This window comes from Camelina sativa, chromosome 8 (assembly GCF_000633955.1).
Source record: "Camelina sativa cultivar DH55 chromosome 8, Cs, whole genome shotgun sequence".
Classification (NCBI taxonomy): Eukaryota; Viridiplantae; Streptophyta; class Magnoliopsida; order Brassicales; family Brassicaceae; genus Camelina; species Camelina sativa.
The window spans coordinates 5,125,489-5,150,364 of NC_025692.1; the positions used below are offsets into that span (position 1 = coordinate 5,125,489).

The following is a 24,876-nucleotide window of genomic DNA, read 5'->3' on the forward strand; positions in this document are numbered from 1 at the left end:
AGTCCTGATTTGCCTTTGAAAAACCCTGAAGATGAGCCATTAATGCTAACCGAGAATGAAGAAGAGCAAACACAAGCTTTAACACATTTTATGAAGTTCACCGGAAAATGATATGTGTGAAGCACTTGTAACAGAAAATCCCATCGCACAGAATCAAATGCCTTTGAAATATCCACTTTGAGTGTTATTCGGCTAGAAGAAGTCTTTTGATAGCCATTCACCACCTCGGAAGCTAGGAGAACATTTTCCAAGAGAAGTCTATCCTTAACAAATGCTGTCTGATTAGGAACCACAATGTCAGGTAGGACTCTGTTAAGCCGGTCAGCCATAATACGAGTGATAATTTTATAGACTGAATTGAGGCATGATATTGGTCTATAGTCTTTAAGATTATCCGCTCCTGGTCTTTTTGGAATCAGCACAAGAGAGGTAGCGTTAAGAGCCTTAGGCATGAATGGACAACTAAAGAAAGTCTGAATTGCGGTAGCCAATTCATTCCCCAAGATACACCAAGTCGCTTTAAAAAATTCGGCAGTAAAACCATCTGGTCCTGGCGTTTTACTTGATGGCATTCTTTCCAAAGATGTTTTGATGATGTCCTTAGTGACTGGAGCACTTAACATGGTCTGCTGCAAAACTGTACAACCAGACATATTAAGAGAGGCCAAAAATTGTGGCAGGTTTGCACAAAAATGACCTCTAACTGATCCGAAGATTTCCTCAAAGTAAGCCACAGCGTGCTCATGAATCTCTTTGGGAGTCTCGACCTTTGAACCATCATGTCTAATCAAATATTTAACTGAGTTAGAACTATTCCTCATTTTAGTAACAAAATGAAAGAAAGAAGTGTTGAAATGTCCCTCAGCCAACCACTTAATCCTAGACTTTTGCTTGAAGAAACTTTCTTCTGCAAGTCTCAAAAACATCCAACTCTCCCGAGCAGAATTTTCAAGTAACATGTTGGACGAAGATGGATCTTGTAAGACATTACCCTGAAGAGATTTTAGCAATTCACTGGCTTCAAATACACGCTTTTCAATCTCACTATAGTTTTCCTTGCAGAGTGATTTAAGAGGCCTTTTCAACGACTTTAGTTTAAACCCAAACTCAGAAAGGAATCTAGCAGGAGCACTCCACTCATCCCAGATAGTCTGAATAGTTTCCATAAATGACAAATGGTTGATTAGAAGATTGAAAAACTTGAACGGGCGCGTACCATAATCTGGAACCTTGGAAAGTAATTTGATGTGGCAAGGTGAGTGATCTGAGAATTCCGGAGCAACAAAAGTACAATGACTCAAGGGGAATAACCCAATCCAGTTTCCATTCACTAGACACCTATCCAGTTTTTTTCCAATTGGAGCTTCTTGTTGATTATTGTGCCAAGTGTAGGAAGGGCCATGGAAAAGAAGATCAAATAAGCCAATATCCGCTAAACACTAACCAAAGTCTCGCATAGCTCTTGAGGACCTAGAAATCAACACATTTGAAGTTTTTGACGGATATATAATTTCATTGAAGTCTCCATTAACCATCCAAGGTAGAGACGATAAACCGAAGGAAGAGAAAGTATCTCTAAGAGATTGCCAGAGAGTCTTCATTTCATCCAAATCATTGGAGGCGTACACAGCTGTGTAGACAAAAGAGTGACCAGATTCCAAGGTGATTTGCACCGTGATTGACTGAAGGTCCGAAAACAAAAACTTCACTGAAGTCGGTGGCTTGAAGACAATCCAAATCCTACCAAGATCCGAGTGATGATAATTATTCATAACCAACCAACCTAGACTTATACAAGATAAAATATATTGTAGATTTGGCTCGTAACGTGCGTTTCTAGGAGCGCTCCAAAAGATACTGGCTTTTTACTAATCCAGTTAGCAAGAGTTCGATGTTTAGTGGGATCATTTATTCCCGCACGTTCCAAAAAAAAGTATCCGACATCTATACTAAATATAGTTGATTTTGACCTTCTCTTTCTTTTGTCTGAAAAAGAGTTCCGATGGAGATGTAATTGATTGTATCAACCAACCTTCCATCACCCACACTCCTTCGAGACCATGTTATTCAGGTTTCATCACCCACTCCTCCGAGACTATGTTATTCAGGTTTTTGTTAACTCAAATTTTTTTGTTTATTCTTCTAAAATAAGTTTCTTTAAGTTATATTATTTTTGTTTAAAATAAAGTATGCAGGAATATCCCACAAACGGGAAAACAAACTTGGCAAGCATGGCATGACACCAAAGAAGAATGTCCGGCAGTGACGGTTCCCGTACGTCCAAGAAACATCATCCAACAGCTCCAAACGTCGCCAAAATCTAAAAGACAAAAATTAGGCCGAAAAGTTTGATAGCTCATTGTGAATGATTTTATTACTCTTTTGGGTTTACAATCTAAAAATTAATTATACAAATATATATATATATATATATATATATATATATGATGGACCTTTCTCAACATCTACTACATCAGTGTTATATAACATCTACGAAATAAAGTAGAATTATTATGCAGATGTCAAAAATACCAATATCGGTTGTATGATAAACAGTATGCGATTGGGTATATGATGAACCATGTCTTTATTATTATAATTTTACTTAAGTTTTGCTTAAATTTTGATTTTTTTTTTTTACTTTGTAAACTTGGAGATAACTGGTGTTACAACACAAACATGTTTTTTTATATAAAAATTTATAATATAGTAGTACTAACAAATATAGTTGTATTTATTTTGAAAATGTATTTTTATTTGAGAAAGTGTTCTTCTAATATTGCAATTGTTTGGTAAATCTACATACCATGTTTTTGAATTTGACATGTATATTTTGTATGGATGTTATTAAATCGATAAATCGAGTGATCAATGGAAATAAACAAAATATTATGTAAAATACACACGGTTGTGTAATTATTTATTTTTTGAAATTATATGTTGTTTGAGAATATAACTAAACTAGTAGTCATGATATAATAAATAAATAAAATATTTCGTTCTTAGCGTAAAATCAAAATGTTTCCAAACATAAATCTTTAGATAAATATTTAAAACAAATATAAATATACTATCATAGACACATCTAAAAAGAATAACATCATGTAATATACACTAAATGATACTCCAGATAAGGATGTTGCTTGTTGGTTCTGATTTATCCTTTTATTTAATAAATTTTGAAAGATTGGAAAGTTTAATAATGGGCAATTGTCATAAATACCACTAAAATAGGTTTTTCTTTCAAAAATACCACAATTTAGTTTTTTTTTCCAAAAATACCACTAAAATATATTTTTTTCCAAAAATACCACATAATTGAACTAAAGTTTTAATACTAAAAACTAATTCCTAAATTCTAAATACTAAACCCTACCCCTAAAAACTATACCCTAAAACTAAATGTGTCAACCCAAACCTAAAAAAAAAATTACATTCTTAAAAATCATTTTTTTGTGTTTGTGGTATTTTTGGAAAAAAAACTAAAATGTGGTATTTTTGGAAAAAAAACTTTTTTAATGGTATTTAAAGGAATTTCTCTTTAATAATAGACTACTTAAGATATCAATTAATTTGTAAAAATANCTCTCTCTCTCTCTCTCTCTCTCTCTCTCTCTCTCTCTCTCTCTCTCTCTCTCTCTCTCTCTCTCTCTCTCTCTCTCTCTCTCTCTCTCTCTCTCTCTCTCTCTCTCTCTCTCTCTCTCTCTCTCTCTCTCTCTCTCTCTCTCTCTCTCTCTCTCTCTCTCTCTCTCTCTCTCTCTCTCTCTCTCTCTCTCTCTCTCTCTCTCTCTCTCTCTCTCTCTCTCTCTCTCTCTCTCTCTCTCTCTCTCTCTCTCTCTCTCTCTCTCTCTCTCTCTCTCTCTCTCTCTCTCTCTCTCTCTCTCTCTCTCTCTCTCTCTCTCTCTCTCTCTCTCTCTCTCTCTCTCTCTCTCTCTCTCTCTCTCTCTCTCTCTCTCTCTCTCTCTCTCTCTCTCTCTCTCTCTCTCTCTCTCTCTCTCTCTCTCTCTCTCTCTCTCTCTCTCTCTCTCTCTCTCTCTCTCTCTCTCTCTCTCTCTCTCTCTCTCTCTCTCTCTCTCTCTCTCTCTCTCTCTCTCTCTCTCTCTCTCTCTCTCTCTCTCTCTCTCTCTCTCTCTCTCTCTCTCTCTCTCTCTCTCTCTCTCTCTCTCTCTCTCTCTCTCTCTCTCTCTCTCTCTCTCTCTCTCTCTCTCTCTCTCTCTGTTTTTTGAGTATTCGAGCTTCTCTCTCCTCCGTGATCAATCTCCGTGAATCGCATCTCTCTCTCTCTCTCTCTCTCTCTCTCTCTCTCTCTCTCTCTCTCTCTCTCTATGGCTGATCTCGATGTTCCTCAGAGTAAGTCTAGAGACCTCGACAAGCTTCTTCTCCGTCATGGGAATCTCGTTGACCCCGGCTTCTTTCCCGGACCCCAGGTTTAACGCCTTTTTATTTTCTCAATCGCTTCTTCGCTTTTTTTTATTTCCTGTAATTTGTTGTATAGATTCTATGGGTTTTCCTGAGCTTAGTTTTTGTTTTGGGGTATAAAGCTGAGGGATGACATAAGGGAGTTTGTGAAAATCCTGGTGGTTGGTGCGGGTGGATTGGGTTGTGAGCTTCTCAAGGACTTGGCTCTTTCAGGTTTTCGTAATCTCGATGTGATTGATATGGACCGTATCGAGGTTACTAATCTCAATCGCCAATTCCTATTCAGGCAAGTTTGTTTTTGACTTGTGTGTGTGTGGTATTCTTCAGTAAGATTTGTGAAATTGTTAGTGGGAATTGATGATAGTTGCACGAATTATTTGGGTTGATAATGTTGGTGTTCTTTGTATAGACTTGAAGACGTGGGAAAGCCTAAGGCAGAGGTAGCAGCTAAGCGTGTCATGGAGAGAGTGAGCGGGGTTGAGATTGTGCCGCATTTTTCACGTATTGAAGACAAGGAGGTTGAGTTTTATAACGATTTTAACATTATTGCCCTTGGTCTTGATTCCATCGAAGCTCGGAAATACATCAATGGGATAGCTTGTGGCTTTCTTGGTATGTAAATTCTTAAACGTTTAACTCTCAACCCAAACTCTCGGCTTTTTAAGTTCTCTGCCTGATCATGTGCTTGTCAAATGTATGTAGAGTATAATGACGATGATACTCCAGTAAGAGACACAATCAAGCCGATGGTAGATGGGGGAACTGAAGGTTTCAAGGGTCATGCTAGAGTTATAATGCCCGGAGTTACACCCTGTTTTGAGTGCACTATTTGGCTCTTCCCACCTCAAGTGAAGTTTCCTCTGTGCACTCTTGCTGAAACCCCTAGGAATGCTGCTCATTGCATTGAATATGCTCATCTAATTAAGTGGGATGAGGTATGTTTGTAGGCTCTCGAAAAGAGATTCTTCTTTCCATGTGGATATGTATTTTGGTTTAGTCATGGTGAAGTCGATTCTTCCTGCAGGTTCATAAAGGAAAATCCTTTGATCCTGATGTCCCAGAACATATGAAGTGGGTCTATGATGAGGTTAGTCATTCTTTTGCTTGTTTATGCTATGGATTTTAATTTGGGATTTATTTCATATTTGCCATTATCTTCACAGGCTATCAGGAGAGCTGAGCTTTTTGGAATTCCGGGTGTCACATACTCTCTCACACAAGTATGTAACCATTCTCACTTTCTCTGTCTGTTTACTTTCTAAAATTTTCCAGTAACCCCGGCTGAAGTACTTGTAACCATTTAAGTATGCACAATGAATCATATGCTATTTGTATTCATGGAGAAATTATCAGAGGAGGGTTGTTTATTATATAGGGTGTGGTTAAAAACATAATACCGGCGATTGCTTCCACCAACGCGATTATATCAGCAGCTTGTGCGCTAGAAACATTGAAGATTGTGTCTGCATGCAGCAAAACACTTACAAACTATCTGACGTATGTTTTGTTTTCTTTCTTTCTGCCTTACTTGCTAGTGTTCGGATTACAGCTTTTCTACTTTAAGTTAAATATAGGAATTTGCAAAGAATTCAATGTTATCCTCAAGCAACTGTTTTCATTTTCACAAAGGTATAACGGTGGAGAGGGTCTTTACACTAAAGTGACAGACTTCCCGAGGCTCGACGACTGTCTTGTATGTGGTCCGGGCATTCTGATTGAGCTGGATACCTCAATCACATTATCGAAGGTCCTTCCTCTCGCTTTATCATCTCGTTGTCTTTTTAATACCGATTATCCTTTATTTTCTTACCCGTTTATTGCTTTTTCATGCTAAATTATCTTCTCTGCTGCTATCTCCATTGCTGCATTTACTTCATTCCTGCGTAGATGCTTGGCTGTTATTTTCTTTGGTCTTCTCGCCTTTTCCAGGCTTTTCTGGCCTTTTAGCTATATATTAATCTACTCGTGCCTTTGTCCATTCAAATTCCGCGTCTCAGTTCTTTACCATTTGTTCATGTCTTTTTCTTTCTCCTAGTTCATTGAGATGCTTGAAGACCACCCGAAGCTCCTTTTGTCAAAAGCAAGTGTTACATACGGCGAAAGCAATCTCTACATGCAGGCACCTCCGGTTCTTGAAGAGATGCTCAGAGAAAACCTAAGCAAGCCGCTCTATGACCTTATGGGAAGAGTCCAGAAGGATACTATCCATGTATCTGGGACATCTCTCAAGGACAAAGAGAAACAGTCGATTCAAACAAAGCTAAGGGTTGTTTTCAAAGGAGCCGATGTTGTTACAGACATGGATACAGCCATTGGAGCATAAAACCCGACAGAGAAACCCTTTGATGCCAAAGCTTAGATCCATTGAGAGATTATTGGGCAGGTTGACTTGTCCGGTTCTTATTTTGGTCCTTTTTTTTTGTTTGTTTGTCGTTTATAGCTATGATAGCAGACTTTTACTGCGTGATGGAGAAAGGAAAAAAGTTACTCCAAACAGATCGGTTCATATGATTGTTCTTAACCTCGAAGATGTGACCTTCCGGACTAAAACAGTTTAGAGCCGTTAAAAAGTTGATCTTGTGTCTTCGAATTTAACATTAACCGAAATGTTTTATTTTAACCAGTCGTTACAAAGAACAAACGTCACTCGTCACGACAAGACAATAGATTGCGCGCCCCTTGGTGCACTCATTCATAACTTATACTTGTTGTATATATTTCTTTTGGTTCAAACTTATCTTTTTCATTTATCTTCTTCAGTTTGTGGCTATACTTTGCTTGCACCTTTCTTTTCATATGATCTCAAGAGACTTTAAGCTACTCTTTTGAAACGTACTATGGGTGAGGAGATAAGGTTGTTCTACGACCTCTTTTGTTCATATATCCTCCTTTGAAAGGTCAGCAGTTCCGAACATGCAAATTAAATAAGCAAAAAGACCACCAAGATGAATAAACATCATCATATATTATTATACATATATAGACCATCAAGCTTCATTTGGGAAATCGTTTTTAATGAACTATCAAGTAGGATTGGTGTCTGACCCTACTTCACTCAAACACTATCCCCAAACCATATCATATCAAATGAGTTAAGATTTTCTCTCTCTCTCTCTCTCAATCTCTCTGCCAAATCCAAATTGATCATTGTCCATTTCCTCAATTGCCAACCACAGACTGTCTTCGGATGTGGCTGTTCTATGATCTTATAGCCATAACAAAGATTTCCTTAGGCCCTATTGTAGATAGTGTTTCTTTTTTGCCAGTATCATGATAAGTAATGAAAACCAAGTGTAACTAAATGAGTATTAAATTGGTTCAGTTCGATTATTCAGATTTTGTTGATAACCTATTAGTAGTAGTAATTTGGTAAATATATCAAAGTTTATGGTCAAATATGAGAAGTTTAGTGTTAAAAGGTAATAAAAACAGAGTGAATATGGGTTGTGTTGTATATGAGCTTTGATTCTATCTTTTTAAAAATGTAACTACTGGATAACATCAATACACAACCTCCTCCTTCTGTCCTTCATGTTGTGTTGAGTGGGGACTTAGCCAGATTAGATTTACATTGTTAAAAAAATCTCTTTCTTTTCTCTGGACCCACTCTACCACCCACATGCTCTTCTCTCTCTCTCTCTCTAAATGCCAACTCTCTCTTGCCTATTTATCTGACTCTTTCAACATTCCCTCGAACTCCACTTGAAGCAAAACCAAAAATAAATTACACAAAAGACTTTGTTTCTACAGAACAACAAAAGTCTTGAGACACTTGAAAGCTAAGATATACATGGCTATGGAGTTAGAGCTTGATGATGATGTCTTCTTTGCAGACATAAGCAAACAGATCTCTCTTCTCATCACGGATGAAGATGAACAGCTAAACCCTGTTTCTCTTTCCTCCTCCTCGCCCTCTCTTTCATTCCAGGTTTGTTCCTCTTTCCATACATACACTTACTTCCTCTCTATATGCATCCCTCTCCCTCTCTCTAACTGTGTTTCTTGAAAATTTTGTGGGAACAGGGTCTCTTCAGAGGAGGTTACCAAACGGCTCCATATATGTATCATCAAGAACAGAGCAAAGGGACTGGTGTGTTCATCCCTAAATCTTCTCACCCAAGGAGAAGACCTCATCACCATCAGAAGCAAGGTAAGTATAGTTCCTTCAACGCCAAGCAACAACACTCTCTTCAACAAAACAGACAAGAGTACTATCAGCAGAATCATGAGAACGCAAGAAGTACTCTCACCACTCACAACAACAACAACAAGAGAAACATGAACACTAGTGTCCATGCTCATATCCCGAGAAGAACCTACGGAGATGCATCATCTATCTACACTTGATTAAATTTTAACAAATATTCTGAAAGAAGATTCATGATTCAGTGTGATCAATTCTTAATAGTTAAATTAGATGCATAAGATTTATTTGTTTTGTAAATCAGCGAATAAATAAAGGACTGTATAAGGAAGGTCTTGGAGATATGTTCCAAGTTTGTTCTTGCTTTTTTATTATGTAACTCTTTCTTGTTCATCATTTTAGAGATTGACTGACTTTATTTTTTTTTGCAGTTTGTAATCTTTTAAGGATTGAATTAAAATTAAGTATGTGAATTTTCTTGGTTGATTACAAACAAGATTGATAGAGGGAATGTGTGAAGACAAGCCCCATGTGAAACTAGCAAATGTTCCATGTCTCTCTCTCTCTCTCCAATCAATCAATGTCTATGGGACATCGCAGACGAGTTTGCCACACTGTCTGAATAATAAAAGAAGAAGTCAGATCTACTACGAAGTCCAAAAGACTGTCACAAGCTCACACACACCTTCTGTCTTTTGCCACTCACATGCCCATCTCTCTCTTTCTTTTTCTACTTCTCTATGCCATTATTAAAAAAATCTCCTTATTCTTTTAGTATTTCTATTTAGAGTAAAATAATATGATGATGAAGCTTTCCATAAAAAAATCACTTGTTTTTCATAATATATCACATAGTCTCACATTAATTCTTTCTTTCTTAAAAAAATTTACAAAGAAAAAAAAAAGTTTAAATAATATATCATAAGTTTTCTAGTTATTTCTTCATAAACATACTTCACTTAAATAGTTAAATACTTGTAAGATGTCTTTATCTACATGTAATTTAATAACAAGTTAACAACCAAATCTCAACACAAAAATTACATATACAAAATTGTATCCGATGGAGATTCAGATTCCGCTACAACATTTTGTTGTTTATTGCTATAAATAAATATTTATTTTTATTTAAGTTATAGTTGGCGGTCGGTGGAAACAATACAAGAAATTATTGTCGTTAATTTAGTTCAGTAATAGTAAGATTAATGTTTTCGGTCATAAAAGAGAGTTTTTTTTAATTCTATTGTAAACACTCATTAGTTAATTTAATTAGATTTTTGTTATGACTAATGAGTCTCTTAATCATCTTCGATTAGTGTGAATTGAAGAGCGTTACAATGGCGGCAATTTATTCTCTCTTCCTCTTCTTCTTCTTCTTCTTCTTCTTCATCACTCTTCTCATCATCTTAGCATTGATCGTACGGCCAAGATCCGTCAAGATCGCTATCAAATCTCGCCACGTCTTCATCACCGGTGGATCAAGCGGCATAGGTCTAGCTCTCGCTCATCGTGCCGCCGCCGAGGGAGCTCGAGTCTCAATCCTCTCTCGCTCAGCCGAAAAGCTCGACGAGGCCAAACGATCCGTCCAGCTAGCCACCGGCGTCGAGGTCGCCACGTTCTCTGCCGACATCCGCGATTTCGACGCAGTCTCGAAGGCGGTTGATGAATCGGGGACGATCGATGTGTTAATTGTGAATCAAGGCGTGTTTATTGGGAAGGAGCTTGAGAAACAGAGTCACGAGGAGGTTAAGTTGATGATTGATGTGAATCTTGTTGGGAGCTTCAATGTGATTATTGCGGCTTTGCCTGCCATGAAAGCTAGTAGGGAAGGTCGTGGTCCTGCCTCCATTTCTCTTGTCTCGTCTCAAGCCGGCCAGGTTCGCCTCGATTCATAGTCTCCTAGTTAGATGAAGGAATCACTCTTGATTTGTCTGTGAAGCCCTTGTGATAGTTTCTTGAATTTGTGAAAGAACTTGCGGATGCGTTTTCTTGGATAGCCTTTGTGATGTATTGTGGTTTTTAATCTTTTCAGGCAGGTATCTACGGTTACACTGCATATTCAGCGAGCAAGTTTGGGCTTTAGGGATTAGCACAAGCGTTGCAGCAAGAAGTTATTTCTGATGACATTCATGTGACTCTCTTGTTTCCTCCTGACACTGATACACTCAAGTTTCAAGAAGGTAAGACAATCCAGAATCTTTTTTTTTTTTAACTTTTTAAAGATCATTATTACATCATGGGTAAAGAAGTATAGAGCATGAAACACTTAAGCTAGGATCGTGGATTGTCATTTGGGCGTCTCATTATACTGATGAGATGACTCAGTTGACTTCTAGATTAGTTGCAGTTCCAGTCCAACCGGTTCAGTAAAAATAGTCTTTGTTTTTCTCTTTAAAAAAGTAAAACATTTGCCTCCTTGTGTGATTTTTTATCTTGGTAAAAATTGATTACTGCTCTGCGTTCTATTTAGTTCATTATAAGTAATTCAGATTCATTTTGAGAGATTATTTGCTTTTTCTTGTGTTGGCTCTCAGAACAGAAGAAGAGGCCCGAGCTGACTTCCATCATAGCAGCATCTTCAGCTTCAATGAAAACCAAAGAAGTAGCCAAGATATGTCTCGATGGTATCAAAGCAGGAAAATCCACAGTGACATGCCATTTCATCAGCTTCTTACTATCTATTGCGAGCGCCGGCATGTCCCCTCAGAGATCGTATTGGCTCGCTTTCATTGAAATTATGTTTTGTGGCTTAATTAGACTCGTTAGCTTGGTTGTCCAGTGGCAATGGTACAAAACCATAGAAAAGTGGAACACAACAAAAATAAGTAGAAGCAAATAGTAAAATTATAGCTTTAGGTCATCATACTATATGTATGTTTTTCATATGAACCACTAAATGTATATGAATCAGGCTTTTATGCAGTGAACAGGTTCATGTTTTGTAGTTCCCACTTGAGACTTTTGTGTTTGCAAATTCAATACCAACATTATCAGAAAATAAGCATTTACTTCAACAAATGAATTAGTGAAAATAAATTGTAAAATTTTTCCTCGAAAAAAATTACTAGAATTTTAAAAATTAATAGTTTTATTTTATTTTTAAATTAAACAAAAATCATTTAATCTCTTTTTATCTAAAAAACCTTCGTTTCGGATTTGTTTTCTCTTTCGGAGCTCAACAATGGCGTCACAGCTTCTTCTCTTTGTTCCTCATCTCGCTCTCATCCCTAAAGCCTCAACCTTTCATCCTTCCCTCTTCTCAACACTAAACTCCAGTTTCTTTCACTCTACTTCCGCAAGGAAAGCTCTCAAATCCTCCTCTGATTCTCGAATTATTAACCTCCAAGCCGTCGCGGACACTTTCTCTGAAATCGAAAGCAACAGTGCCAGTGAAACAACTGCTTTGACTCTACGTCAAATCTGCCAAGGTTTTGTGCCGGAGCATATTTTGCACAGGTAAGCTTTCGTTTCACTTGCTTTTGATTTTGAAAAGTACTAATAAAAATCGAAACTTTATTGATTATATTTTTGAAAAAATGGTGTGTAGAATGGAGGAGATTGGGTTTGTGTTACCCACAGACATACAAAGAGAAGCTCTACCTACTTTGTTTACAGGCCGTGACTGCATCCTCCATGCTCAAGTCCTTTTTCTTCTCATCATGCTTCTCTCTTTTGATTATCTGTTTTGAAACTTTTGGTTAATGTTGTTATGTTTTTTTTTTTGGGGTAATCTTAGACAGGTTCAGGCAAGACATTGACTTACCTGTTACACATATTCTCTCTTATTAATCCTCAACGATCTTCTGTGCAAGCTGTAATTGTTGTACCCACTCGAGAGCTCGGTATGCAAGTAAGTGAACTAGTAGTAGTAGGCATTGGTTTTGAAATCTTCACTAATCTGACTTGATGTTTTTTTGTGATATGATTATAATTTGTTGCCTCTTTGGGTTTAGGTTACAAAAGTTGCTAGAATGTTGGCTGCAAAATCGGATTTTGATGTGAAAGGATGTACAGTAATGGCTCTCTTAGATGGAGGTACGCTAAGAAGGCACAAAAGCTGGCTCAAGGTTGGATTTTAAGATCTTATTAAGTTAGATAGATTAGGTTGTTCAAAAGAGTTTTTTTTTTTTAAGTGTTTTAGTCACTTCTTCTTGTGATTTAGTTCAGCAAATTTAACTTTTTTTTCAGGCTGAGCCACCAGCGATTTTGGTTGCTACGGTAGCAAGTTTGTGTCACATGCTAGAAAAGCACATATTTAGACTTGACTCTGTGAGAGTTCTTGTTTTAGATGAGGTAAAAACTTTTTTCTAACTGTATTGTACTGTTCAACTTAATTATCCATAGAAAAATGATTTCGGTTGTTCTGACCCAGGANATTTTCTGACCCCGGTATATATCTGAATGGTCACTTTGGTAGGTTGATTTCTTATTCTACTCTTCAAAACAAGTTGGTTCTGTGCGGAAGCTTTTGACTTCATTTTCTTCATGCGATAAACGTCAGACAGTTTTTGCCAGTGCTTCCATTCCCCAGCATAAACATTTTGTGCATGACTGTATACAGCAAAAGTGGACAAAGGTTAGCTTATGAAATGTTTCTTTTACATCTGATTTATGTTCGGGCTTGGTTAATGAATCAAATGATTTGTGGGCTACTGTAGAATGTACTCATGTAGATACCACCCCACTTTACACTTGGCAATATAAAATCTGAACTAGGGACTCAAGTCAGTTGTATTTCCTCATATTTCTGCAGAGGGATGTTGTCCATGTTCATGTTAGCGCAATCATGCCCATGCCTTTGTGCCTTCTTCACAGATTCGTTGTAAGACTTAACTTCTTAGCATCCTTCCACTTCTTTTGTCATGATATTAATCTATAAGTACATCTAACCTCTATTTTGGCAGATGTGTCAGAAGACAAATAAACATCAAATGCTGCTTGCCTTGTTAGAGTCTGATGCACCTGAATCAGCTATAATTTTTGTCGGGGAGCAGGTATTGGAAGCATCTATTTCCCTCCTAACTTAACTTCATCTAACCATTTAACACCCTTTTCTGTTTCTTCTTTTCAGTCTGAGAAGTCAAAAAAGGTTGGAAATGATCCATCGACAACTCTACTAATGGAATTCCTTAAAACTTCATACAATGGCTCGCTGGAGATCCTCCTACTAGAGGGGGACATGAATTTCAATTCACGAGCAGCTTCACTAACAGTACGTGGTTCTTTTGTCTGCGGATGCTAATCCTAGATGTGTGTACTTGTTACTAATCTTCATGCTTTCCTATAGGAAATCAGGCAAGGAGGAGGTTTTCTTCTTGTTTCTACTGATATTGCAGCAAGAGGGATTGATCTACCAGAAACAACTCATATCTTCAACTTTGATCTCCCACAAACGGCTACAGATTATCTGCACCGAGCTGGAAGAGCTGGTCGAATACCCTTTTCTGACAAAAAGTGCATCGTTGCCAATCTGATCATGTCGGAGGAAAGATTTGTCTTGCAAAGATACGAAAATGAACTTATGTTCAGCTGCGAGGAACTCATTTTGTAAGTACAGTATTACTTATACCAGTGCAGAAAATTTGTCTTATTTGCCACATATACGGTTGAGTCCAGACACCATCAGTCTAATGTAACTAAATAGTTAGATGGGAAGAGTGTATGAGAAGTGTCATCATTATCAAAGAAATTTTATTTAGTTTTGATTCTTATGCTCTACATTCTTACTTTTTAGTTCTCACAGTTAAAACTTAAAAGGTATCATCATATCACAACTCCATCTTTAATTACCGAATTCTTCAAGATTACTGTAATGCCGGATCTGATGTAAAATCCATCGGATGACCTATCTGCTTCTTGTATGCCCTGCAAACCATAACATTAGTGGAATTAGATTAGTAACCGTAGATATGTACATCTGATGGATCCATATTTTCCTAACTCAAAGATAATTTTACCTCTGAGTTTGCGATGATTACATTCTTCCCAACTCTAGCATTCTTGTCTATTATGCATTCTCTGCAGAGAAAAGGAGAAGGTATAAACAAAAAGGAAGAAAGGAATGGGGAAACTTCACAAATGAGAACTGTTTCTAAGGTAAACCATGTAAAGTTTATAGTTAGTCTTACTTAATTTTTGTGTTCTCTCCTATTCCAACGGGAACCTTTCCCTCAGCAAGCAGTGCTGCAACTTCTGCTTCAGTTTCGTAAAAGTCTGCCCCAAGCATCACCGTGTCCTAGAGTTTCCATACATTTTAGATCATTATACAATCTTAGAGTCTAGTCCTTTCATTCTTAGAAAGATACTTGTTTTGCCTACCTTTAACTGAACGTTACTGCCTACTCTTGATCTAATTCCCACAATGCTGTGCTCAATCAAGCAGTTGGTTAAGAAGCTTCCATGAGAAATGATTGAATCAACGAGCTTCACATGTAATGAAGTCGAGAGTTAATCCTGAACAAAGTGGGCCAAAACCGAAATGTATGGAAGTAAATATCATGGCTGGTTTTATTTACCTTAGAGCTGTCTATTTTTGATGGTGGCAGGTTTCTCCTTGATGTATAGATTGGTTTCGCTGCGTCGTAGAAACTAAATGCCGGCGGCTAAAAGGTATACATGTAGACGAATGTGATATCAATACGAGTATATATTATTATGAACAATATCATGGGAAATAGAGTTGTCCCTGAATATATTCGTCCTTACATGCTCAGTGAGGGCGAGATTTGCCTCAAAGAAAGATCTTATTGTTCCTATATCTTCCCAGTAGTCTTTAAAGAGATAAGCCTGCTCAAAAGATCTTGTTATTCCTTGATATAACGTTACTCATTGAATGAACTTGTGTGCTTAATCTGAATGTTACTGACATTCATATAGAATTCTTTAGCTGAGAAGGGTATAATCTCTGAACCAAAGTCGTTTGCCGTGGGGAAACGCCATCTGATTTCAAAAACAGTTGCAAGATATGATATTTGTTTTGCATCGTTCTTAGAATGCAAAGACAAAATCTAGAACTAATGGTGTTACCTCAAGATATTCAACAGTATTTCTTTCTTGAAAACATAAACTCCCATTGATGCTATGTATGGTTTCTTTTCAGCTTCCTCCTTGGAAAGTCCTAAAATAGTTGTGTCTACTGCCTAAGGATACCCCGAGGTTAGAACAAATCTTCAGGTTTTGTTCTGAGATGCTATTATTGCTGAAAAATATAATCCCCCAAGTTTTTCAAACATACCATTGCTTTCAGTTCGTCTCCTTTAGGTTTTTCACTGAAAGAGAGAACTCTTCCTTTGTCGTCTATCTTCATAAGACCAAAATCTGAGGCACGTCTACCATGTAACACAAAAAGGGATTATAAGAAATCATGATCTTTGATTCAGCATAATAAGTTGGGAAAATTGCTATATATACTCTTTTGCATTCACCTGTCATCTATTGGTATGCAGGAAATGCTAATATCTGCGCCACTCTGCCGATGATCCTGAAGATTTAAGTAGACATGGTTGGAGTCTCTGAGAGTAACTAACTCTTGATGAAAGACATGGTTTCAAGTAATCTTGTCTCACCTGTATAAAATCCATATAATCCATCCTATAGAGGTGATCTCCAGAAAGGATCAACACATCCTCTATGTCCTTGCTCCTTGCATCCTATGAAAAGAATTGTTGGACCGCTTGTCTATTCATGTGAAGATAAGTTAGTTATAGAGTCTTATTCCTACCTCGAAAAGCCAATGGAATTGCCGAACTGCATCTGCTGTACCTTGAAACCACCTTTTACCAGATTCTCCTGGCGTTTGAGTGGCTGCAAGAACCTGAATTTTTTCAAACAATTGCCTCAGATGTATGAAACCAGCTTGGCTCGTAATAGATGATGAAGAATGAATGTGGAACCTCAATATAGCCATCTCCAAAGCCAACTCCATTGGAGTTGTAAGCACGGGCTAAATGCCTGTTCAATGATGCTGAGTTATATTGTGTGAGTATGTATACTTTGTTGATTCCACTGTTGATGCAATTGCTCATTGGTACATCTATCAACCTATACGCTCCGCCGATAGGGACCTACAATTCACACATATTCCCGATTAGTTATACTTTTGTGGCACGAAAATCAGTATTGGAAACTTTGCAGCAGAGAAGCAACTAACTGCAGGCTTGGCTCGACGTTTTGTGAGAGGAAAGAGTCGAGTTCCTGCTCCACCTCCAAGAATAATGGAAGCAACTGTCTTTGGATCTCTTTTCTCAGTCTCAAGTTCTTGTGCCTGGAGGTTGTTGACATAAGCAAATGCAGTGCAGGGACACATTTGATGAGCTTGAAGATTGAAGAAGAAGATTGAGAATAGAAAGCAGAAGCTAAAAGTTTGAAACTTTTTACCTTGATCTCTCCAGCCACACTATTTAAAGACATTGAAACTCTCGTAGAGAAGTTAGTAGAAGAAAATCGAAGTCGAATATTTGGAGGCTGAGCCCAGTTGAGCTTCTTCCCCATGAGCTCACCATTGCAGAAGCTGCCAAGCTTAATGTGCCTAGTTAACCCCCTGGAGCTGCGTAGGCAGCTTGGGGCAGAGAGGGAGATTCTGCAGTCAGCAGAAACCACCATTTTCGCAGGAAATATTTGGCTCTAGAAAGGCTTGAGGAGAGGGGGAGATAAAAGAGAAGAGGAGAGAGTTGTGCATGAAACTGTCTTTTAGTTGATTTTTTTTGGAAGGATTTGGTCCACCCTATCTTCATTAAGTCACATACACCACCAGTTTTTATTTTGTATTCAGATTTTAAGACATTGCTCTTTTGTCTTGATCTGTCTTGCAATGGCATATTCTTCTTCTACTCGAGACTTATGTTAAGAAAATTCAAAATCAAAAGAGATTTTTTTTTTTCTTCTTAGAATATATACTTTCTCAATTTAGTTTCTTCTAATCTCATGCCAACATGCCATGCAAAATGTAATTAATGGAGATGGTGTAAGCGAAGGACAAAAATTCAAGTTTGTTGCTGATGTTATTTTGTATTTCTGAATAAATTAATAACCTTAGAATAAACGTTTGTTAAAATTCAACTCATAATTGAGTTGTTGCCTAAAGAAGAAAAAAATAAGACTCATAATTGAGTGAAGAAGAATAAAATAAATCCCATTAGAACTAAACAGAAGCAACGACTTTGAAAGCAAAGGGACCATAACATTCTCATAAATAAGTGACAGGTTCATCATCACCAAAACAACTCGCCAAAGAAGTAAGGAAGAACCTCTGCATCAATGGCGATTTCGAAGCTCCATCTACTCTTTCTTCTCTCAGTCTTTTTCTCCCTTCATCGTCTTGTTCTTTCCGACTCCGGTAAGATCTTCTTGATCAAGAAACTTAAGTTTCTTGATCTCTTTTGTTTACTAAAATAATACTTCCGATTGATATATTTTAGTGGTCTGTTTTCGAGATCCACAGATGAAGAAAATCTTCTTAAAGTATTCAACGAATACAGAACATCACTAAACCTAAAAACGTTAACAAAGAACAACAACGCAGACTGTCTGGCAGACGAAGTCGCAGACCAATTCAAGAACCAAACCTGCTCAAACACCAATGGATTCGCCTTAGTCCCCGGAACAGATCCTAGAATCCCAAACTTCCCTAACCTCCTCGCTAAGTGTCGCCTCAGAACAACCGTAATCAGAGACGGCGAGATAATGAAAGCTTGTGCTCCTGACTATGATCCGATTCCTGTCTTGAGAAATTTCACCCTTGTCGTAATCAAGAACTTGAATGATTCCAAGTTCACTGGAATTGGTATTGCCAAAGGTGGTAACTGGATTGTTGTCATCCTCACTACAAACACACGGGAAGGTGGCTATTCTTTGGCCGCAAACTCATCAGGAGCTTTTGCATTCGGAGTTAATGGCGTTGTTGTTTCTTCAACTTTCTTGTTCCTTCTCTTTTGTTTCTTCATGTTTTGAGTCCCATTTTTTTTTTTCCTCCACGTTTTTAAGTCACCTCGTTTTCGTTGTTTCTTATTATATTGTGAAATGTGATAACGTTAACGGTGAGAAGAAAAATATTGGAGTAAGTCCCCTTTCTTGATAGTGTTAATTTTTTCTTCTCTCTCTTTTTAATTAGAATATACTTTTCGCAATTTAATTAGTTTTTTATCTCATGCCAATGCAAATCTATATAATAATAACAATTTGAATAAATACCAATAACAGTTGTGATTTTTCGTAGTACCTTTTCGTAAAATATGTATATATTTTTTTGATAGAAAATTTCAATGGTTGCATCTTTCTAAAAAGTTGCGTCTCTTACAATCAGTTGTGTTTATTCAAATGTTCACATCTTTATAAATTTATATATAAGTGACTTCCCATCATTGTATTCAAATTTTCTTTATATTTGTATTAGTTATAAGAGAATTTTATAATTTTGACAGAAATTTTTTACAGTTGTGTCTCTCTCAAAAGTTGCGTCTTTTGAATATAGAGTTGTGTCTTTTACAAACAGTTGTGTCTATTCAAATTTTAACATCTTTATAAATCTATATATATATAACTTCTCATCATTGTATTCAATTTTTTTTTATATTTGTATTAGTTAAAACAGAATTTGTTAGAAATGACGTTTCATCACCATGAAAAAGTAATATTTAATTATATTCAGTCTCTAGGTATACATCTTCATAAATTATTAATTTTAATATATTAAAAATATATTTTAGCCGTTTAATTGAACCATTACAATATTGGTATAATTAATATTTAAGATCATGTTACTTGGATAAACTATTCATAAATTATTATTTATTAGTTTTAAATAACTAAAATATATTTAAATGAATTGTTGTAACCTTTTAATTACACCGCGGCAAATTTTGTTTACTTAATGAACCATTAAAACTTTTGATTTATCGATTCAATTTTTTTGGTAAATTTGATATTTATGGTTTTGTCTACAATAATAAAATATATTTGAATAATTTTTTGTTTTCGTTTAAGTAATCTTAAGATACTCTCTTTAACCATCTATTCTCGAGGGTTATCATTCTATTGGTATGAATCCAAACCGAAATTTTTGTTTTTAGCTGTTAAAAAATGTGGTTCAAGTTGGTTTTTCAGAAAATGAGAGCATATTGGCTCGTATATGTTTGGTTTTTTTTTTGTCACAAGTATATATTTTTCTACTCCATGCTTTTTGATTAGAAAACTAATTGTATTATAGAAAACAATATGGATTTATATATTTCTATTTTTTTTTAAAAATATCTGTTTATGAAATATCAAGGTAAAAATAAAAATAAAATATTAAAATTCGTTCTATTATATTTTCTACTGTTGGGAATATTCAGTTTATTGGGAGATAGAAAACCGATGATCAACAGAAAAATTGACGGTTGAGATGATTGTCCAATAAACTATCTTGACGACAAAGACTTATCTACAACTTTATATAGATTAAGGGAATTTGTATATTTAGTTCTAGTCATAATACACTCAAATTGAAATCTTAACAACAAAATATACTGAATATGAAATATTTTAAAAGTTTGAAAAGGTTTTGGATTCTGACTGCCAAAAAAAAAGAGGAGCGTGTGAGAGCAATGAACCTGATCGTCCTTGGCCGACCATCTTCCTTAGACGCGCACATTGTGATGCTACATCATACACCTAAATAATATTGTTATAAGTTTAACTATTATTGTCCCCCTCTAATATTTATTACATTATTTATTTATGTGTGACTCGGGATAATTAACCAGCATCTTAGGCGGAGAAAAATAAGTAGTAAGTACATTCAATATTGGATTAACTATATATATATATATAATCTATTATAATTGCCAAAATGTTTAATGAATATAAGTTGTTTTATATAGAAATATGTTTCATCTATAAAACGATAGTTGTTTGTATTATATATTCATTTACAATACTGCCTTTATGAAAATAGATATATTCTTTTTTTATATGAATATATAACTGAGTTTTGATTCAAGTAAATAAAATATGTGATAATTTTTTGTTTAGTTATATTCAAATTTGAGAGTATTGGTAATTTTCTTATTGATTGACTGAATAGTAATATTAATATTCATTTTTCATGAAGTAAAAATTGATTTTGGAAATAGAAATATGCTTGAGTTATGCTAAAAAAATATAAAAATAATTAATTTAAATGAATTTAAACAAAGCATTATGTCATATTAATAATGGTCCTCAGTTAATATTTTTAATATTTGTAATTTATTAAATGATTATTTAAGAAATCTATAGTGTCTTATACAATGTATTCATAATTTTATCATTTAAAACAAAACAAAAAGAAAGAAATTTAAAAATATAATCATTTACATATCATATTTGACAACAAGAGAACAAGTTGTAATGGTTCATAAAATATACAAAAATATGACTGCAAGGTTAAGAAGAGAAGACACGACTGTAGATTGCATTTATTCATTTTTTTAGAAATTAAAAAATATTTACGAAAAGTTACTACAAAGAGACACAAATAAAATGTTACATTGAAAAGATGCGAACGAAAGGTTATGAATAAAAGCGAACGAAATAACACAACTGCAATGTAATCTCATGGCAGTTAATCGTAAAAATTTGTTTAATTTGGTGTGTGTACTGTGTAGCATTGATAATTATTTATTTAATCATATGTGAAGGTAAGATTATTTTTTAAAGTATATTTTTCAAATAAAATATAAAGAATTTTTCAAAAAATTGTATGTTTTTGAAATTTTATTAAATAGTTTAAAAATTCTAATAGTTTAATAAATAATTTTAATTAAAAATTTTTTGTAATAAATATTTACTAAAATGAGTTCTCAGCGATATAGTGGGGCTCAATACCTAGTGTAATTAACGGAGATTTTGTTAAATTCAACTAATTGTTTATGGTTGTGAGAGAAACAAAAATAGAATGGTACGACTTCTGATCATATACCAAAGTATAAATGATCATAACTACACTCATAAATTTGAGTGAAGAAAAAAAATCCTATCAGAATGTTGAGTTTGGTTACATGTTTTGCGTGGCATCAAATCGAACGGACAAGAACTAAAACCATCCACATTGGTTCAATTAAACATCAATTTTTTTGTTCAATATCATCCTCTCTCTTCTACCTAATTAATTATGGATGAATTAGCTGTATAACCAAAATCAATAATATAATTAAGATTATAGCAGTATATTTGAATAAATTAGATAAATACGATGAAAAGTATGCAAAATTACTGTTTTAGTATTTAAGGGATAGTGGTGATGGTGGAGGGTGGTAGTGGCCTCAGGCCGGTGACCGGAGAGGGTTGCCAGAGGGTGATGGTAAGGGAGGTAGGGATGGTGGTGGTAGGGAGGTGGAGATAGTAAGGGCAAGGATAATATAGTATATATTATAGTTTATATAGAGTATATTACTTATACATGGTTAAAGTAGTTATTTGTTGAATTATAGTTTTTTTGTTGGTTATAGGGTGCAATTCCCCATTAATCAATAGTATTAAATAAATTTTATATTTTAGAATAGTTGTTTAATAACTTTCAACACCTTAATTCACTAATTTTATATGTTATTCTTATTTTTTATATGTTTTTTTGTTTGTTGTGATTATCTTATATATAAAACATTATAAATATTTAGATCAAGCCACCAACTACAATCTGTTACAACCAACATTAAAATAGAAGTGACAAGATACGGTCATACAGTTGAATTTTTTTTTCTTAAAATCATATAGAGATGAAAAATATGGATAATTATTAATAAAACAAATTAAAATTGTATATTGGGGTTGTTTGGAATATCAATTTTGAAATTCATAATTGTTGGGATATAAATAGTTAAAATAACAATTATTATAATATTTTCTGTTTAAAAGATTTTTTTTCGTTTGTCCACATCAGATGAAATAAATATCTATTTATAAAATATGATAACCGATCAATGTGGTATAAAAAAAATGGTTTACTAGTATGATTGAAGAGTTAACACTAATAATTTCGAGATCCAATCATTGTCTTTCTCCCATGTGATTACACATGATGATTCCATTCTTCACCTTTCGTCACTAGTCCAACATCCTTATTGTATACTATATTTCAATTGTTTAATTTTTAATTCAACGTCGTCATCTTCAACACCCTTATTTCTACATGTTCAATTGTTTAATCTTCAGTTTTGAATTCAACACGTCCTAAATGGTCTAAGAAGAGACATATTTTTAATAAACAAAAAAACGAAAACAAAAAAAACCCAAGCAACGACTTTCGAAGAGTCGAGAAAGCAAAATGAACTTAAAATACCACCGGTGCAGTGGGCTAGTGGTTTAAGTGCACGAGTTGGATCCTTGTGTTCCCTAGTTCGATTCCTGGTGGGAGGGATGCTTTACGCCATGTCATAAGGTATTAGCAAAGACTAGTCCTGGACCATGGGGAAGATTAAGGCCCAGGCCCGAACTCCNCCTAGTTAAAAAAAAAAAAAAAAAAATGAACTTAAAATCTCATACATAAATAACAGGTCTCGATCAATGGCGATTACGTTGTTTACTAAACTATATTTGTGAGTGACTGAGTGACAGTAAAGTTAAAAAGTTTCTAGGAGAAAAAACTTATTTAGGAATGTTGGTCCTTATCTAGATCTCTAACAGACCTTCTTAAGCTTTACAAAAAAAAAAAAAAAAATTGGGCTTTTATTTTGAGGCCACATACAAATGTATCATAAGTATGTCTCAAGGGCCGGACCTGTCCATGGGTAATAGATCTTATATAAGACCATCTTTAGTGGGAAATACTCTTTGGGGTATTCTCGAAATTGGGCCCCAAAATCCTAATTAAAAATCCATTTTCAAGTAAAAAATGAGAATATCGTTATTTTGGGAAGGAATTGAACAACCACCTGAGTAACGCGACGTGGCGTATCTCCATTGGTAGACGCATAAATATAAAATATATATTTTTTTTCCATTTCTTCTTTCGTTCTTCGCGACTCTCTCTCTCTTCTCTCTCTCTTCTCTCTCGTTCGAAACAGCGATGGAAGAGGCGATTTGTCGGAAAATCTGGAAATTCAATCGATTCACAGCGATGGAAGAGGACGGCGAGGTCGACCGGCTAACAAATCGGCGAGATAAAGGTTCGTCTTATCATCTATTTATTTGGTGAAAGAGAGCTTTGCTTTAGGGATCTTCGGATTTGGGATTCAATTATTGTGATGTGTAGTTTGTAATTGTGATTGCTCTGTTTTATAGTTGTAGTTATATATCACAAGGAGAGATTTTTTTTATATATTATAGAAGTGATGAACTAAGCCCAAATCTCAAATCTTTAATCTCACTTGACCATAGAATCAATCATTCATTCTTTGATTTTTGTAAATATGGGGAAGTTCGTGAGAAGACAGAGAAAGTGTAAATATGGGGAAGTGTAAATATTAAGAAAGAGAGACAGAGAAAGTGTAAATATGGGGAAGTTCGTGAGAAGGGGTTGGGTAGTGGCGTGTGTGTTGGTGTTACTGATGTCGACTCATTTTACATCCCCTATCCGGAGATATGCCGGTAAGTGAAAATTACTCTGTCTTCCCTTTGTTTTCATCTGCTAGATGTTATAAACTTGTTTCTTTCCCTGGTTGTAGATGTCTTTGTCCATAGGTTACTTGCGGCATCATTAGGAATATATAAGCTTCCAACAGTGTTCCAAGACAGGTCTCAACTTACTAGCGTTGCTGATAGTAAGAGTCCACTTACCCTCTGTGGATTATTCAAGGGTTTATTATTTTCCGGCATCTTGAGTGCTCTGACAAAATTTGTAAACTTAAGAGTCTTTTGTCCCTTTCCTGATGTGACGATAAGGAGAACATGCTAAAACTCAACTTTTCATTTTTGTTATCTTAAAGATCTTGGATGATGATCGTCGTTTACTAAAGCACCGGAGTTAAGTATTATAATTCATTGACTTGTTTCAGATTTGTGCAGGTATGGAATCGCCACCATGTCTTGTCTTTAAACAGTATTCACATGGAGGTAGTAGAGCCTCAGCCTAATCGACCAAAACTCCAACTCACTCTCTTGTAAAACTCTCCAACCTTGTAGTTTTACTTTCACTTGTGTACCAATGTCAAGAGTTTAGGTGGTTTTACGTTTGTTACCTCTTTGTGTTCATTATCGAAGTCAATGACATTGTATCATCATTTATGTTATCTATAGATGGATGTGAGTGGCTGTGCATCAATTTTGGTCATCTGATTTCTTGACCATATGCTTTTACATTATATGGATGTAATACTTGGTACAATATTTGCCTTACAAATGGGGAGATGGGGAAAAAT

General features: G+C 35.3%; 5 protein-coding genes and 1 pseudogene across 6 annotated transcripts; 5 read left to right on the forward strand and 1 right to left on the reverse strand.

The window, feature by feature from the left end:
• LOC104706240 (NEDD8-activating enzyme E1 catalytic subunit) lies at positions 4,218-7,039 on the forward strand. The gene is made up of 10 exons (XM_019228340.1): positions 4,218-4,266; positions 4,308-4,427; positions 4,542-4,705; positions 4,829-5,031; positions 5,122-5,354; positions 5,444-5,506; positions 5,583-5,639; positions 5,795-5,916; positions 6,049-6,166; positions 6,455-7,039. The coding sequence occupies exons 2-10, from the start codon at positions 4,326-4,328 to the stop codon at positions 6,740-6,742; spliced, it is 1,350 nt and encodes a 449-aa protein (XP_019083885.1). The 5' UTR covers positions 4,218-4,266; positions 4,308-4,325; the 3' UTR covers positions 6,743-7,039.
• Positions 8,098-9,036, forward strand: LOC104706241. Its single transcript, XM_010422414.2, has 2 exons — positions 8,098-8,347; positions 8,443-9,036. Exons 1-2 carry the CDS (start codon positions 8,210-8,212, stop codon positions 8,764-8,766), a joined length of 462 nt encoding a protein of 153 aa, XP_010420716.1. The 5' UTR covers positions 8,098-8,209; the 3' UTR covers positions 8,767-9,036.
• Positions 9,757-11,485, forward strand: LOC104706242 (annotated as a pseudogene).
• Positions 11,715-14,261, forward strand: LOC104706244 (DEAD-box ATP-dependent RNA helicase 58, chloroplastic). 2 transcript variants are annotated; one of them, XM_010422416.2, is made up of 10 exons: positions 11,715-12,019; positions 12,111-12,204; positions 12,300-12,413; positions 12,517-12,630; positions 12,752-12,856; positions 12,981-13,139; positions 13,317-13,385; positions 13,468-13,557; positions 13,635-13,775; positions 13,851-14,261. In XM_010422416.2, exons 1-10 carry the CDS (start codon positions 11,745-11,747, stop codon positions 14,112-14,114), a joined length of 1,425 nt encoding a protein of 474 aa, XP_010420718.1. In that variant the 5' UTR covers positions 11,715-11,744; the 3' UTR covers positions 14,115-14,261. The 2 variants fall into 2 exon arrangements, with proteins under 2 accessions (XP_010420718.1, XP_010420719.1); XM_010422417.1 differs by having other exon boundaries at positions 11,827-12,019; positions 12,304-12,413.
• On the reverse strand, positions 14,231-17,231 carry LOC104706243 (glucose-1-phosphate adenylyltransferase large subunit 1, chloroplastic). Its single transcript, XM_010422415.2, has 15 exons — positions 16,940-17,231; positions 16,713-16,826; positions 16,456-16,626; positions 16,284-16,376; positions 16,129-16,212; positions 15,988-16,043; positions 15,798-15,891; positions 15,590-15,702; positions 15,430-15,502; positions 15,269-15,349; positions 15,079-15,165; positions 14,882-14,986; positions 14,692-14,798; positions 14,521-14,581; positions 14,231-14,428 (listed from the first exon to the last, which is right to left on the reverse strand). The coding sequence occupies exons 1-15, from the start codon at positions 17,162-17,164 to the stop codon at positions 14,327-14,329; spliced, it is 1,566 nt and encodes a 521-aa protein (XP_010420717.1). The 5' UTR covers positions 17,165-17,231; the 3' UTR covers positions 14,231-14,326.
• LOC104706245 (uncharacterized GPI-anchored protein At5g19230-like) lies at positions 17,656-18,645 on the forward strand. Its single transcript, XM_010422418.2, has 2 exons — positions 17,656-17,897; positions 18,003-18,645. The coding sequence occupies exons 1-2, from the start codon at positions 17,819-17,821 to the stop codon at positions 18,509-18,511; spliced, it is 588 nt and encodes a 195-aa protein (XP_010420720.1). The 5' UTR covers positions 17,656-17,818; the 3' UTR covers positions 18,512-18,645.

Coding starts and splice junctions, on each gene's coding strand:
- LOC104706245 (XM_010422418.2), top strand. CDS start 17,819: ATGGCGATTTCGAAGCTCCATCTACTCTTTCTTCTCTCAGTCTTTTTC. Junction 17,898..18,002: donor TCTTGTTCTTTCCGACTCCG/GTAAGATCTTCT, acceptor CGAGATCCACAG/ATGAAGAAAATCTTCTTAAA.
- LOC104706244 (XM_010422416.2), top strand. CDS start 11,745: ATGGCGTCACAGCTTCTTCTCTTTGTTCCTCATCTCGCTCTCATCCCT. Junction 12,857..12,980: donor GAGTTCTTGTTTTAGATGAG/GTAAAAACTTTT, acceptor TCACTTTGGTAG/GTTGATTTCTTATTCTACTC. Junction 13,140..13,316: donor TACAGCAAAAGTGGACAAAG/GTTAGCTTATGA, acceptor ATATTTCTGCAG/AGGGATGTTGTCCATGTTCA.
- LOC104706240 (XM_019228340.1), top strand. CDS start 4,326: ATGGCTGATCTCGATGTTCCTCAGAGTAAGTCTAGAGACCTCGACAAG. Junction 4,706..4,828: donor AATCGCCAATTCCTATTCAG/GCAAGTTTGTTT, acceptor TTCTTTGTATAG/ACTTGAAGACGTGGGAAAGC. Junction 5,917..6,048: donor ACACTTACAAACTATCTGAC/GTATGTTTTGTT, acceptor ATTTTCACAAAG/GTATAACGGTGGAGAGGGTC.
- LOC104706241 (XM_010422414.2), top strand. CDS start 8,210: ATGGCTATGGAGTTAGAGCTTGATGATGATGTCTTCTTTGCAGACATA. Junction 8,348..8,442: donor CGCCCTCTCTTTCATTCCAG/GTTTGTTCCTCT, acceptor TTGTGGGAACAG/GGTCTCTTCAGAGGAGGTTA.
- LOC104706243 (XM_010422415.2), bottom strand. CDS start 17,164: ATGGTGGTTTCTGCTGACTGCAGAATCTCCCTCTCTGCCCCAAGCTGC. Junction 16,213..16,283: donor AATTCCATTGGCTTTTCGAG/GTAGGAATAAGA, acceptor TTCTTTTCATAG/GATGCAAGGAGCAAGGACAT. Junction 15,892..15,987: donor TGCATACCAATAGATGACAG/GTGAATGCAAAA, acceptor GTTACATGGTAG/ACGTGCCTCAGATTTTGGTC.